Below are 15,446 nucleotides of genomic sequence, written 5' to 3'. Positions count from 1 at the left end.
CAGGCTCCTACAATGGTCTCCAGTAGATGACAGTTTTCGACTTGGCAATGCCCACTGAGGGAGGGCGTTCCCTATCTTGAACATCTCTGAATTAAAGCCATCAAGCATCCCATTCCCCAGATTCCCCAGCTGGTTCACACGCATAATGATCAGGAAAACTGGGTCACGAGGAAGCCCACGGGGAGGAATGTCTGCCTGTTAGCGGGCTCTTTGGCAACGAGAGCGATGACAAAGGTACCTGAAGTGGTCCTCAAATAGTAGTGGACGCTGCTCTCATTTCCTGTCTTTGTGGAAGCTGAATGAAACTGGCCAGCAGGTATTTACAACAGGTTCTGTAAGCTTAGGTACTTGAACTCCGGGCAGCAGGACCTCTCTTTGGGTGCCGCTGTCACTAGACATTTCAGGAACGGGAAATCTGTTTGGTTTTGCTGTTACAAGAGGGAAGGTCCTACCATAGCAGGGGCTCCTTGGGCCTCCCTCCAGTCTGCGGGTATCCTTTTCCAGAAATCGAGGGGGAAGCCTCTCCTACTGAGGACTGGCTTTAATTTCACAGGTCTGAGTTGCTGCACTGCTTCCCGACTCACCTAAATGCCTCCCCTGCCCACCCCTCTCCCTTTAGCCATCCCAGGGACACAGCCCTGGACATGGAGAGAGGTAGGACTTGGTGCAATGCTTCTGGAATCTGCTGGCCAAAACCTGCAGGCTGCAGTCCCCCGGGCCTGAGCCTCCCAAGGCTGCCACTGCTCTGATGAAATCCCAGGGAAGGCCACCTTTGTGGAGGCCTTTTCCGAGCAGGCTACATCAGGAAAGGGCACAGGGAAGGGTGCCCGGGCCCTGGGATCCTGGCTGCACCCAGACTGTGCTGCCCAGAGTCCTGCCCTCCTGGACTAGTCCTCAGTTCCCGACTCCCTATCTTCCTCTGTGGTCTTAGTTCTCCACCTGATCCTCCCTGCAGAATAAGAGTTCTAACTGGAACTCCCCAACACGCTACCGCTCAGCCTCTAAATTCATAATGGCATTAAAGCTACAATTTATTGAACACCTGCTATGGACCAGACAATATATTATTTCATTTAATTACTCAACAATCCCATATGATAGATAGTATTATTATCCTTATTTGAAAGATGAAGCCCCTGAGGTTCAGAGAGGTTAAATAACTTTAGGATCCTTGGGAGAGCTCCAATCAGTACTGACATGATTTCTAAGGTTTTTTGGAGGGTGAATGTGCGTGTTTTAATGAGACAGAAGTCTGATGTGGGAGCAAGTGGACTCAAGAAGTTTCCAGATCTATTCCAGCCAAGTAAATTCTATTTATTCATCAAGGTTAGGTTCAAATCCTACCTGTTCTGTGCAGTATTCCCTGACTGTTCCGTCCCACAAAGATTTCCCATCTTCCTGAACTCTGGCCACATGTCTACTGTTTTCTGGCCCTTGCAGTGTTTTGTGAGTTTGCCACTTATCCACCACCTCATTGTCAAGGACAAGGACCACGGCTTCCAATTTTTTTTTGAACTGCCCTGGTACCCAGGACTAGATGCAAAGACTTCCCTGGGTAAGAGAGCTGAACAACGCAAGGAAGAGATGCAGTTCATTTTAAACCCTGACTACCAAATCCCATCCACTTTTCAAGACGTGTCTCAAGCTATCCAACCTCCGAGCAGCTTTTCCGGACCACACCTGCTGGAAGTGAGCAGCCTCACTTTCAAAATACCCTTTTCAAAAATACTCATTTCAGAGAAAAGAACTTTAGTGCTGGACTCTGACAGACCTACTTCAAACTCTGGTTCTGTTGCTTCTGAAGTGGGTGATCTTGAGTGAGTCACTTCATTCCTCCGAGTCTGCTTCCTCATCTGTAAAATGTGAACAACCGCATCGGCCTCATAGGGCTGTGTGAACTGTAAACGTTACAGTGCATTTGACATAGTGCCTGTACGTGAGACAGATCCAAAACGGTAGCCATTATCATTACGATTACTATTTCAGCCCACTGCCTTATCTGGAAGGCATTTACGCACATGCCTTTTCCAACCTTCTAGAGCAGTGGGTCTCAAACTCTGGAGCCTATCAGAATCATTTAAAATAAAGCTACCCAGGTCACAGCACAAATCTACTGAACAGAATCCCCATCAGGCAGGGGAGATAGTGGAGACTGGGCAACTCTACTTTTAACAAGCTTCCCCACCCCACTGCAAGTGACTCTGATACATTCTCGCCAAAGCTGGAAAATTCTGCGGGACAAGACTGATTCCCAAATTACTTTCCACAGAACCTTGAGGTTCCAGAGAGGTACTTCCAGATCAATGGCTCCCAACCTTGGCTGGATTGGAATTATACAGATCTTCAAACACAACCCTTAGAGTTCCAGATGTTCACTTGGGATGTGACCAGGGTGTCAAGACTTCTAAAAGATGGACAAAGGATTCTGATGGTCAACCAAGGTTGAAAACCATTGCTGCATTTGGATCTAGACCCTGGGTTGCCATAGCAATGCCTCTGAGGCTTCCACCAGAGCAGCTCAGCTTTTGTCTGTGTGACAGACTGAGCCTCTACCTAAGGCTGATTTTGCAGAAAGGATTCTTACGCTTCAAAAAATAGTTAAGTTTGCAAACAGCTGCTCTAGCCTGTCAGTAAGAGAGAGCCTGGAGGATCCCTCACCTGGTTTTTATACCTTTTTGTCTGTCCAGGGCCTTACAACGTAGTAGATGCTTAATAAATATTTGTTAGAAGGTTGAATTATTTTGTTTTATTTGTTATCTGGCTCCAATTAGGTTTTCAGTTGCCTAGTATCACAACCTAACAGTTTCTTAAACATCTAAGCTTCGCCTCAAATCTCAAACCTGAAACAGAGAGTGGGGCAGACAGCCATCCAGAGAACACACTGACATGTCTTCTGGGGTCACATATACTATGCAAGTTCCTAATGACTAATAAATATAAGCAAATGTGATTTTCATCAGCCAGGAAGAGCTCGACATTTGTCAGCAGTGCAGGTCTTCCAGGCTAATATTTGGAGTGTTTCATCTAAAACTGTCAAATTACAAGAGCATGATAGAAACTTGTAGGAACTTCATAGTAAACAGTAACTGGCCCCTTGTCAATAAGTTAGAAGAAAATAAAAATTCCTGCTGCCAAAACACATGGGCTGGAATGTCTGCAGCCCAGGCCTGCAGCCAACTTGAGCCTGTTCCCTAGGCAGCTCTCCTAGGTTGGTTCTCAACCACAGAGGCTGGAAGAGAAGTCCCTAGTACTCCAGGGATCTGGGAATCAGCAGCACCTTCAAATCTCAGCTTTCCCATGGCTCTAGGAATCCGAGCAGTCATTTAACCTCTTAGGGCCTTAGAGCCTCACGTGTAACAATACTTCATTAGGTCCTTAGAGCCAGGACTGCCTGGGTTCCAATTCTAACTCTTCGCAGACTAGCTGTGTGGTCTTGGGCAAGTTACTCCCCTTCTCTGGGCCTCTGTTTCCTCACCTCTAAAATGCAGATGATATTAGCATCTGTCTCATAGGGTTGTCAGTGCAAAGGGACAAGAACAGTGCCTGGTACAGAATAGGCATTCAATAAACTTTAGCTGTTATAAATCTGCAATTCTGAAACCAAAAGTTTTGAAAACCAAGTTTTTGTCTTTCCTTTTCTTAATATTTATTTTTTAAATTTATTTATTTTCCTTATCTTTTTGGCTGTGTCGGGTCTTAGTTGTGGCACACGGGATCTTCGTTGAGGCATGCAGGATCTTTCCTTACAGCATGCGGTCTCTTCGTTGCGGACTCGGGCTTCTCTCTAGTTGCAGCGTGCAGGTTTTCTCTCTCTCTAGCTGTGGCGCACTGGCTCCAGGGTGTGTGGGCTCTATAGTTTGCAACACACGGGCTCTCTAGTTGAGGCGCAGGAGCTCAATAGTTGCGGCATGTGGGCTTAGATGCCCGCAGCATGTGGGATCTTAGAGCCCCGACCAGGGATCAAACCCGCGTCCCCTGCATTAGAAGGCGAATTCTTTACCACTGGACCACCTGGGAAGTCCCTCGTCTTTCCTTTTCTTCTTACATTTTTCTCAGTTTGGTGGCAAAACTAATTGGGCAGCAAACCTCACCTTAACAGACATAAAGCTTTTTATGGTCTTTTATTTTATCCTAGCTGATGTGAACATTCGTATGTTTCACTGCAGCAGTAATAAGGTGTTTGATGATGGCATGCTGCCCCATGCCACGGAAGGAATGTCATTAACACGTGAAACATGCCCTAACATTACCTTTCTAAACTCTGAAAAGTTCTGAATTCTAAAATGCACTAGCCATAAGCATTTCAGATAAGGGACTGGGGAGCTATGTTATTATGGGGTTGTGGTCAGGATGAAGAGAGAAAACACATGTCAAACCCTTGGCTTTAGAAGTAGCAGCCCCTCAGTCCCAGAGCGACGTTGGAGGGTCCTCAGGTCTATATGCAGGAAGAGAGAAAGAAGGAATCATCCTCTCCCAGCTGGTCTTTTATTCTCCCACTGACATGACACACCAGTCCTCAGAACTCTCCCTTCTATCAACTCAGATTTGACTTATCATTCAGAATTCGGCCAAAGCACCTTCTCTGTGAAATGATCCTCTCTCTCCAAACTCCCAATGACCAGGTCAAGAGAGTATGTGTGGCTGGCAAGGGTGGATGGGTTGCACCTCCTCTCCACCTCCAGGTGGCTGGCAGCTGAGAAGGATTCAGGCAGCGTTAGCCACAGTGGGGAAGGGTGGCCATCGGTGCTAATGTCTGAACTGCAAGGCCGTCCACCTGATATGTTCGTGCCCTGCTTGGGATGGGCATTAACTGGGCTTAGCCACTAAATTATGTATTTCTTAAGCACAGCGAGCATAGCTTACACTTTTTGTTCTTCCTGTAAATGTTTGTTGTTATTGTTACTGCTTTCATATGAATATTCTCTCAGAATCTATCATGGACTTCGGACGCCCAACAAATACTGCTGAATGGATGCTGAATAATCTGTCAATGTTGGTTGATTAATTCACTGACAAGCTCTTCCCAGCCTCTATATTCCTACCTTTCCATGGGCACTGTCTACTTTGGCATATTTATGCTAGCCTAGCCACCCGAGGCTTTTGAGAGCTATACAACTATTCTGATGCCAGTATGCCGTTTCTGAGGTTCATATTTTATTAAGACTACAAAATATGTCCAGGTCTTTAATTAGACATATCCTCAAAGTTGTGTGTTCACTCAAAATACTTTGGAGAAACTTTGTATAAAAGTTCATAGAATCCTGAAACCTACAGCCTGGGAGCAAGTTAGACTCCAGACACTTAACTTGTTCAAGGATTCCAAACTCATGTCAGCTCTTGGGTTAAAAGGCCCCTTGTTTTGTGTCCTCAGCTCAAATCCACACGTCCTGCGGCCAGGAATCTCCCTTTCCCCCAACACTAGCAGAGCACTAGGACAAACGTCTCCCGGCTCCAGGTAGCTTTCTTTCAACCCTCCGCAGGGCCTCCCTAAGGTTGAGCCTAAGGGCATTCTGAAATTCAGCTTCACTTAGAAGGCAATTCAGAATCACAGAGGGGGTGGGAGTGGCCTCAACGCTTTAAAAGGCTGCAAAATAAATCAAAGGATGTAAGGAGATCTGTGGAGCCAAGAATTCCTCCCCCTCTGGCAGAAGCAAGGCATTAACCGCGCAATCTAGGATGAAGAGAAGCGCGCGCGGCATATCCGGGCTGGGGCAGGGACAGGGACAGGGATGGTGGCGGGCGGGCGCGCGGGGGCCGGGAGGGCCTGTACCTTCTCTCCGCCGTGGGTTCGCGGCCCCGGGCCTGCGGGTGCCGGCTACCTCGCTGCGCCGGACCCTGGCGGCTGGAGTTGAGGCTGGCGGGGGCGCGTGGCTCCTCGCGGCTCCTGTGAAGCGGCACCGACGTACGCACGGCTGACACCACGTGGCCTGCGAAGGCGCGCGCGGGGGCTCCGGGCGGCGGTCCGCCGCGTGCGCGGTACGAGCCGGGCAGGCAGGGTCGCGTCTGCTCCATCACGCCGCCGCTGCAGCTGCGCGAGCAGGCGGACCAGGGGCCCCACGCGCCCCACACGCCCGGGGCGCCGCCGCCGCCGCCGTCCTCGGGAGCGCCCTCGGCCACCGCCATCCGCTGCGGGACCTGTGGAGACAGAGGCCGGTTAGGGGTCCGCAACATCCGCTCCTGCTTCACTCTCAGAGGCTCTGGATAACCCGAAAGGCTTATCCGTTAGGCACAAGTTGGCACAGGGCCTGTGTTAAAATCTGAGAAACAAAATAGAATCCAGCCTGGGTTATACTCGTCTTCATACAGACGCAGATGCAGTCATAAAATAGAATGAATGAGTATATATAGCATATGTGTATACATATACATACACATATATACATATGTGTGTGTGTGTGTGTGTGTGTGTATATATATATATATATATATATATACACACACATATTTTAATAAAGGAAGGGACACACAAAGGCCGGAGTGCATAGGGCTCAGCAAAATTGTATGTGGTCCTGGCTTTGGGGGCCATGGCCTTGCAGAGCTCAGTGTGGTACCCTCACCTCCTAACTGAGGCTTACCCTTCTGGTCCTTCGGGTCCAGGCTAGAAGGAAAGGGCTTCCCTTAAGCTGCTGAGGAGGCCACGTCCCAGTGTCTCCATGCAGTAAAGGCAACACAACTCCAGGGTTTCCCTGCTCTAGAACCAGATGCCTGAAGTCACACCCCTGCCACCTCTTCTATCAGTGTGACTGGGAGGTTTCTGAAGCGCTCTGTGTTCTAAAGAGGGCTGTAGAACACACTTTACACACTTCACAGGGCTGTAAAGAGATTTAAGTCAGGATGTCCACGTGCAAAGCAGAGAGCTGGCACTAAACACATACTTGTTAAATTCATAATGATAACCTTTCCTGCTTCCAAGATGAATCAGGAGATTAAAAACATCAGAAAGTTTTAAAGCTCTATCCCGAGGGTGACTCTACACCCCCATTCACTTAACTGGTCATTTCACAGAGATCTACCATGCCAAGCAGGTGGCTAAGCGTGGGTACACTGTGTTCCTTCATGATGCAGACAGGCTCTGAGCACCAGGTATATACCAGTGTTGAGCTAGGTCCTGAGGACAAGGAGAAAAGCACCCCAGGTTGCACGAATGTCCTGGCCCAGTAGCAAAGAGCTTTATGTAGCTAGGACAAGCCTAGGGAGGCTCCCCGGGGAGGACTGGCTGCCTGTCTGGGTGGGGTGGGGCTTGAGAAGTCCTCAGAGGAAGAATCATGGTAAAAGAGCTGTAATTATTCAGGCACCCACTTGGTACCAGATAACACGTGTAATTTCTAGTCCTCACAGCAGCCCTGGTTACAACCATTCTCACCTTTCAGAGATGAGGTTTCCCACCTGAGGTTCACAGACCTGTTAACTACCCTAGTCATGTGGCTGCAGGAGAGTTTGGACTCGAGTCTCCCCAGCCTCCAATACCTGCAGCTCCAGCACTGCGTGCTCTCCCCCCAGCAGACAGCTGCTCTAGCGCTTCTGGATCCTTCCCCTGGAATGTCCTTCCTACCCTTGGGACACCGAGTAACACTATGACTTTCCTTAAAAAATGTGGGTTTTTCCAAATATCGTATATTAACGCATATATGTGGAATCTAGAAAAATGGTACAGATGAACCGGTTTGCAAGGCAGAAACAGAGACAGAGATGTAGAGAACAAAGGTATGGACACCAAGGGGGGAAAGTGGCGGGGGGGGTGGTGGTGGTGATGGGACAAATTGGGAGATTGTGATTGACATATATACACCAATATGTATAAAATAGATAACTAATAAGAACCTGCTGTATAAAAAATAAAATAAAATACAAAAAAAAAATGTGGGTTTTTCAGTGAACCTCAGGCTTCCATCTGACATGCATAATTGCCTCCAGATTACCTTGGCTTTTTTTTTTTTTTTTTTTTTTAGATATCGGGATTCATCAGCATCGTTTGGTCCAAGAGCTTGAAGACCTTTCACAGTTACACTCCTCTGTCCCCACGATACCCCTGAGAGGTGAGAAGGTACAGGGATTGCCTTCCCCTTTGCGTGGAACAAACCCAGTAAGGCTGAACTCCTTCACAGCACATGGGAATGAGACATGGAGCTAAGATTACTTCAGAGGGTGGTGTGGATGAGGAAATCCCCCCAAGAGCCTGAGGTGAGAGCTCAGAAAGAGTAAGCCACCACCGGAACAGTACTATAGTCACTAAAAGCCCTGCAAGGCTCAGCTCCAGGGTAGAGTCCTTGCCCCCAGGTACTCAGTTACCTTGAAGCCATGGGGCTTGTTTAATTGGGGCCACCTTCCTTCAATACATTCCAGGGCACAGAGGGGTCTCTGCATGACCTTGATAGCTTAAGCTGGGTTCCTGAAGGTTCAGGGAGTGACTACTGGAAGGATCAGTGAGAGAGCTGAGGAGTCCAGGAAGCAAACAAGCATCTCATCAGAGGTTTAAGCCCAGAGCTGGATGTCAGCCCGCCAGTCTATGGGCGCCAGTCTATGGGCGGCGAGAGGTCAGGGGTCATGTGAGTGGAGCCAGTGGGAGATGCAGTGGAGCGAGGGCAGGACAGAAGGTTCCGCGACAGGAGGGCTGCAGTTTCCTGACCACCAGTATGTGAGCAGCAGGCAGGACGATGGGCGCACAAATAGCAAATACACTCCACTCATCACTACTAAATTGGGAACCCAGGAGAGAAGGGTTATAAATATAAAACACAGCACAAAAACCAAGCTTTTGTTCTTTTTTCTCCTCCCTGACATACCCTGATTAATATCAAACCGATGGTGGATTCGCTGGGTGATTGTAAAAAAAATCAGGCCATAGTCTTGATATATAAAGTAATCCCTAGAGTGTGTGTGGTGGGCTGAATGGTGGCCTTCCCCAAAAGGTATATGTCCACACTCTAACCCCCAGAACTTGTAAATGTGGCCTTATTTGGAAAAAGAGTCAATGTCGATGTAATTAGGTTAAGCGTCTTGAGATGAGATCATCTTTCCGGGTGGCCCTTAAATTCAATGACAAGTTGTCCTTAGAAGACACAGAGGAGAAGGCCATGTGACCAGAGAGGCAGAGACGGGGGTGCTGCAGCCACAGGCCGGGAGCCACAGCAAGCTGAAAGAAGCAAGGAGGATTCTCCCCTAGTTACTGGAAGGAGCATAGCCCTGGCAACACCGTGATTTTGAACTTCAGGCCTTCAGAATTGTGAGGGAATAAATTTCTGTTGCTTTAAGCCACCAAGTTTGTGGTTATTTGCTACGACAGCCCTAGGAAACTAATACAATCTGTTGGTACTTCCAGGACGAGGAAGAAAAGCAGACAGCCATTTGTTGGGCTCCTTCTCTGTGCCGGGTACTGTGCAAACAGCTCCCATGCGTGGGGACGGGCTCTATGACATAGGCACCACGAGCTCCAGGTCACACTTTACAGGGCCCCTGAGCCATCCTGGGAGGTTGGTTAGTTTTGTCCCTTTTACAGGAAGAAACTGGGGCCCTGAGAAGCTGTATAACTTGCCCATGTCTCAGTCTAGTGAGGGGCACCGACAGGACTAAAATTGAGGTCTCCTAACACCTACTCTAGCATTTTTTTTTTTCATGCAGCATGTTGCCTCCCTGCCTATGTTGTTGATGGAAAACAGAAGAGTAAAATGAGTAGTAATAAATCCACTTTGATAGTCTAGTAGGAGAATAATCAGGATAAACAAACAAAGGCAGAAGTATGTTTCTGGCACATTTGGGGACTTCAGTTACCCACCACTTCCTGATTGCTCATGAACATAGATAACTAGGGCACTGTCTATAATATCTGGCTCAGACGTGCAGCTAGCCTAAAAATCCACTTCCTAGAACTAATCCCACCCTTAATTTAGTTTCCTATTGCCAAACTGGGCAGGCTCCCTAGGGAAGGAAAACATGAAACCACATTCCATCCTATTCTATTCATAAGAATTCTCTAATTTATAAAGTTGAATTATGGTGAGTGACTTGAAATTCCATCTCAGTCCCCATGGTGGGAATCCAACCCCATGCTTCAGAATTGTATTTTTATAGTACATAGCCAGGGGAAAAAAAGAGAAACAGAAAGGAAGGAAGGAGGGAAATGCAGAGAAAGAAAGGAAGAAATATCAAAGAAAAAATGAAGGGAGGAGAGCTTTGTGTGTCAGCCTCCCAGTTCCATCAACCTCCCATCCTCCCTCTACGCCTTCCCAGTCCTCCTAGTGACCCTCCTCCCTCCCTCTTTTCTGATGGTCATGGAGTTTTCCGTGAGGCAGGATGGGAAAAATTCCAAGTGTTCTGAGACATAATATTCCTAAAATTAGGACTAACTCACAGGACCTCAGTTAGTCAGTGACAAACAGCAAAACCAAAGAATAAATCATGCTGAGAGACAAAAACCAACAAATAATAGAAACTCAAAGCCATGTCAACTGCCAGCCTGTTGTCCCTTCCCCAAGACACTCACGACATGTAAAGACTGAAGCAGAAAACACAAAGCGCTTCTCAAATGACCCCCAAACTGCTGATTTCTTTCATTTATAAAGAGTCCTAACAAATCAGCAAGAAAAAGACAAACAACCTAATGGAAGTAGGTTCAAAGGGAACCTACTCTGAATGGGGAGTTTACAGTTGTTATGGACAGAATGTCTGTGTCCCCTCAAGGTTCACGTCTTGAAGCCCTAACCCCAACGTGATAGTATGTGGAGGGAGGGCATTTGGGAGTTAATTAGGTTTAGATGATGTCGGGTGGATGGGACCCCCTGATGGGATTCGTATCCTTATAAGAAGAGGAAGAAAGACCAGAACTCTCTCTCTTTCTCCACCATGTGAGGACATAGTGAAAAGCCAGCCATCTTGAATCCAAGAAAAGAGTCCCCACTGTGGAATCAAATCTGCCAGGACCTGGATCGTGGACTTTTCCCAGCCTCCAGAACGGTGAGAAATAATTCCTGTGGTTTAAGCCACCCCGTCAACGGTATTTTGTTATAGCAGCCCAGGCTGACTAGTACAGCAGGAAAATAAATACAATACATATATGAAAACTGTATAACGTCACATATAATCAAATAAATGCAAACGAAAACAACAGAATTCCATTTTATCTCTATTATATTAGCAAAGATTATAAAGTTTGACAATACTGATATGGCAAGAATGTTCCCTGCTGATGGGAGTCTAAACTGGGGCACTTCCTTGGAGGGAACTTTGCAATACCTACCAAATTTGAAATGTACATACCCTTTAGACCAGCAGCTCTACTTTCAGTAGTTCACCCTATAGGTACACTCAAAACTGGTGCATGACGCTGTATATAGAAAAACTTTTATTGCATTACTTTTTGTAAGAACAAAACCAAAAAAATATGGAAACAACCTAAATGCCCATGAATAGGAGCTTGGTTAAATCCTCCCAAATCTAATCCATCCAAGCAATGGATTACAACTTACCTGTTAGAATGAGGTATTGATAGATTTATACCTGTTAAATTGGACTACCCTCCATAATATATTAATTAGTGAAAAAAATACCAAGAAGTAGAACAGTATTAGAGAATAGACCTATTTACAGATATCACTAGGTTGAAACAAATAATTATTGATATTTGATCTTCTGTTATGAAAAGCAATATTCTGCTGTAAGGGAAGGAGTGGGTGATGAAGTTCACATTGGATGGCTTCAGCCTTCTAGGAAAGAGGTAAGATCTGCCACTGAAAGAAGGAGAGAGACGAACTGGAAGATTACAGAAAGAAGGTGTAATTAGGATGAGCAAAAATTTCCTTTCTTTGCCTGAACTGGTTTCACGTAAGCTCTCCGTCTGATATTCACAAGATTCATTTCAAGGATTTTTACTTCCATTTTGCAGATATGGTCACTGAGGTTCAGAGTGCCCTAGTGGATGAAGCCTGGGTTTGGAAAATACACATAAGAAAGAAAATACAGTTGGCCCTCCGTATCTGCGGGTTCCACATCTGTAGACTCAACCAACCTTGGACTGAAAATATTAAGAAAAAAAAAAATACCAGAGTTCCAAAAAGTGAAACTTGATTTTGCCTTGACTTGACAACTATTTACATAACATTTAAATTGTGTTTAGAACTATTTATATAGCATTTACATTGTATTAGGTATCATGAGTAATCCAGACATGATTTAAAGTATATGGGAGGATGCGCATAGGTTATACACAAATACCATGACATTTTATATAAGAGACTTGAGCATCTGCAGGTTTTGGTATCCCTGGGGGTCCTGGAACCAATCCCCCACGTATCCAAGGATTGACTGTAATGCAGCTCTGATGGTGTTGTTGGGTAGATGAAATGAAGTAATAAGGTAAAGCGTCAAACACACTACCAGTCACCGAGGAGGAGCACGGAAGACCTCTAATTTTGTCCCTTCACTGGAAGAACTGACATCACCCATCAAAAGTTTTATAATGTGTAAGAAGCAGATCCAGCCCTCAAATAAAATTGGTGCTCTCTCCATTCCACTGGAGGTTTTAAAGAACAGAGGCAGGGTGGATGTAGAGGCAAGATAACAGAACTAAAAGAGAAGACTTTTCAAAGTACACATACCATGCCATGCCTTTTCCCCAGAGGTTATAATATGTCTTGCCTAGGATCAAGGGAAATGTGTACTTTGGATAAAATCCTCCAAACCTTCTAAAAGCCCCCTTCCTCGTAGAAAAATGACTGCTTGATATTATGCTTTTCTAAATAGTCACTGTGGGGCACGGCCCAGGGAACAGAAAAAAAGGAAGGTATTCAAGGAAGTAGGAGAATCACGTTAGTCACATCCCTATTTAACTCGGGCCGTGCAAAAGAAGAGGTTGTAGTAGAACTGGAGTGGGGATTAAAATCCCCCAGAGATTTTGGGTTTGGAGATGGACGCTGTAACTAACAACACTGTGGAACCTGTTGTATGAAAGTTACTGTTAGGCAGGGATGTTTTTGTAAATGTATACTGATGGTAGGATGTGTGTGTAGGGCAGCCTGGCAATCATTCCCCTTTCCCTGGGTCCTCTAGGAAATCACCCCTCCACACTGGATGAAGTGTGATAGGAATGTCTGTCAGCTGAAGCCAAGGTAAGCAATGTGAGCCAACAGAACACTCCCTGGAATTTGAATCGCCAGTAAAGTGGCTGAGAGACTGCAAATGGCTTTGGGTCCTTCGTCCTGACCTCACTGCTTATGCTCTGAGACCATTCTTGCTGCTCTCTGGAGTGTCTCAATGCCCACCTGCTTCCTAGGCTGGTTCCAATACATTTCCCATTGCTTACGTTAGTTTCTGTGGCTTGCAGTAAAGAACCCTAAATGGTATCTAACTGAGTGCAAATATTAAAATATATGGATAAAGTGTGGTAACAAAGACAGTGTGAAATAAGCTGGGTCTGCCTTTGGCACAGGACTTGGAGAGGAAGCCATGACTGGAATGACCAAAGGTGGTCCTGACTTGGCAGAAGCCTTGGGATTAAGGGGGTCCAGGGCTGGAGGATTCATATGGAGACACCAGTTGACCACAGTCAGCGTAACGAGAGAACCAAGGTCTCCATGAAACATGATGGGCTAAGTGAATAGGAGGATCACAGGGAGAGACAGCAAATGGGCTTAGAGGAGCTGGAAAAGCAACAATCTGAGCTATTGTGGCTGTGTTTTATTCCATCAGCATCTTTTTAAGGAAGACGAACATATGTGACTCAAATAGAAGGGTGGTCAAATACACTGGAGCTTCATGACTCAATGAAATAGCATAATCATGAATAATACAGAGCAATGCGGAAAGAGTCCTGTAATATAATACTAAGTGAAAAATGCCAAATACAAACTTGTAACTATACCATGATTATAATAATGTAAAGATTCTGTAGCATGTGAACAAAGCCTGGAAGGGAACGTGGAAAAATGAAAACATATGCTCTGTTACTGAAGCTGGTCCCCGGGTTAGTTTTCTTGTAATTTAAAAAAGTTCAGTCATGGTTACGATCTTGCTTGCTCAATAAATAAAAATAAATAGATGAAGTGGAGAAAGATTCAGAACAGACTGCTGGGGGTTGGGGGAGGCACAGAACAGACCAAGAGTTGGTGGTAGTCGTCCTCACAGAAAGCTCTGGGAATTTCTCATCGCCACCAGTAAATCCATAACTAGCTAGGAACAGCTCTAAATGTTTTCAATGTATTTGGTTTTGGTACTAATGTGAAATCATGTAAGATTTCACTGATTTCTAATTTTCTTTCTACAAAATTAAACCCACCATCTGTTCTTCATAGAAAGCGAGTCACATGCAAAGTCTGACATGCTGAAGTCTCATTCTAGAAGAGACTGGGAAAAGGAGGTTTCGTTTTAGCCGCATAACAAGTCAACACCCTAAAGCAAACATTACAAAAACACACCTTGGAGTTTGAGCCCAGAGAGCAAAGTTTTGGAACTCCAAGAGCACATGATAGCAGGCACACAGAAGTGGCAGCTCAGCTAGGACATCTGCTACCTGTGCAGGAACATGGGGACGTGGTGCGTCTTGATAAAGAAGCTCCAAACTCAAACTAGATCTCAATTAAGGACCTCCACGATGGTTTCTCAGAGACACCAATTCAACCTTACATCTTAACCACTTATCTTGACTCTGACACAACACAGACTGCGAAAGCCCCTAATCTTTCCTCTCAGCATAATGTCAAGGCCGGCAGCTGCACAATGAATATGAGAATCTCACAAATACGGGAGACTGGACTGGAGTGAAACATGATGCTCAGCCTTGACCATTGTGTCAGAATCTCCCACAAAGTAGTTTATATATAAGGGAGTTCACCAATGCATTTCAGGAACAGGTAAAAGGATGCATTTGCACAAAGCCATAACAGGGGGAGGAGTGAGTGGAGGTTAAGGTAGAGAGAGAGAGCTGTGTGGCAAGAGAAATATCAAGCCTGAGCTAAAGCATGTGCCCCAGAGGAAAATCCACTGACATACAGTCACCCAAAAGCTAAGCAAGTGTGAGTCTGGTTGCCCTGCCAATTCCAGCTCTGTCTGCCAGGCCCTCAGGCCCTCTCTCAATACCTGTGTCCTCCCAGTTGGTGAATCCTGACAGTAAATGATCTCAAATACATCAAACTCCACTATATCCGCTCACTATGGTACTGAGTATATACTCTGACTCAAACACTGGAGACGAACACAGAGATACCCTCGTCCTCCTAGCCCTAGTCCTGTGTTGTTTCTCCATGTGTGACCCACAAGGTACCCACAACATAATCAACCTCACGTCTATCTGAGACATGCAGATTCCTGGATCCCACACCAAACCTAGTGAATAAAAACCTCTGGGGTGGGGCCCAGGAATATGTATTTTAAACAAGCTTCCACAGTGATTTGCATGCATCCTCTGGTTTGAGAGTCACTGGCCCCCGGATACCTCTAGGTGAAACTCAGAGGAAAGT

The 15,446-nt window shown here is 46.0% G+C and overlaps 1 protein-coding gene across 2 annotated transcripts in view; it reads right to left on the bottom strand.

The window, feature by feature from the left end:
* Positions 1 to 15,446, bottom strand: part of THSD4 (thrombospondin type 1 domain containing 4) — a 576,361-nt gene that overhangs the window by 484,111 nt on the left and 76,804 nt on the right. For both annotated transcript variants that reach the window (XM_027123511.1, XM_027123512.1), the window contains exon 4: positions 5,771 to 6,135. In XM_027123511.1, the coding sequence (XP_026979312.1) occupies positions 5,771 to 6,135 (365 nt within the window). The remainder of the gene's footprint in view (positions 1 to 5,770; positions 6,136 to 15,446) is intronic.

Source organism: Aethalodelphis obliquidens, unplaced genomic scaffold (genome assembly GCF_003676395.1).
Source record: "Aethalodelphis obliquidens isolate GAN/ISIS:26980383/991018 unplaced genomic scaffold, ASM367639v1 scaffold26, whole genome shotgun sequence".
Taxonomy (NCBI): Eukaryota; Metazoa; Chordata; class Mammalia; order Artiodactyla; family Delphinidae; genus Aethalodelphis; species Aethalodelphis obliquidens.
This window is presented reverse-complemented; position numbering and strand designations above follow the sequence as displayed.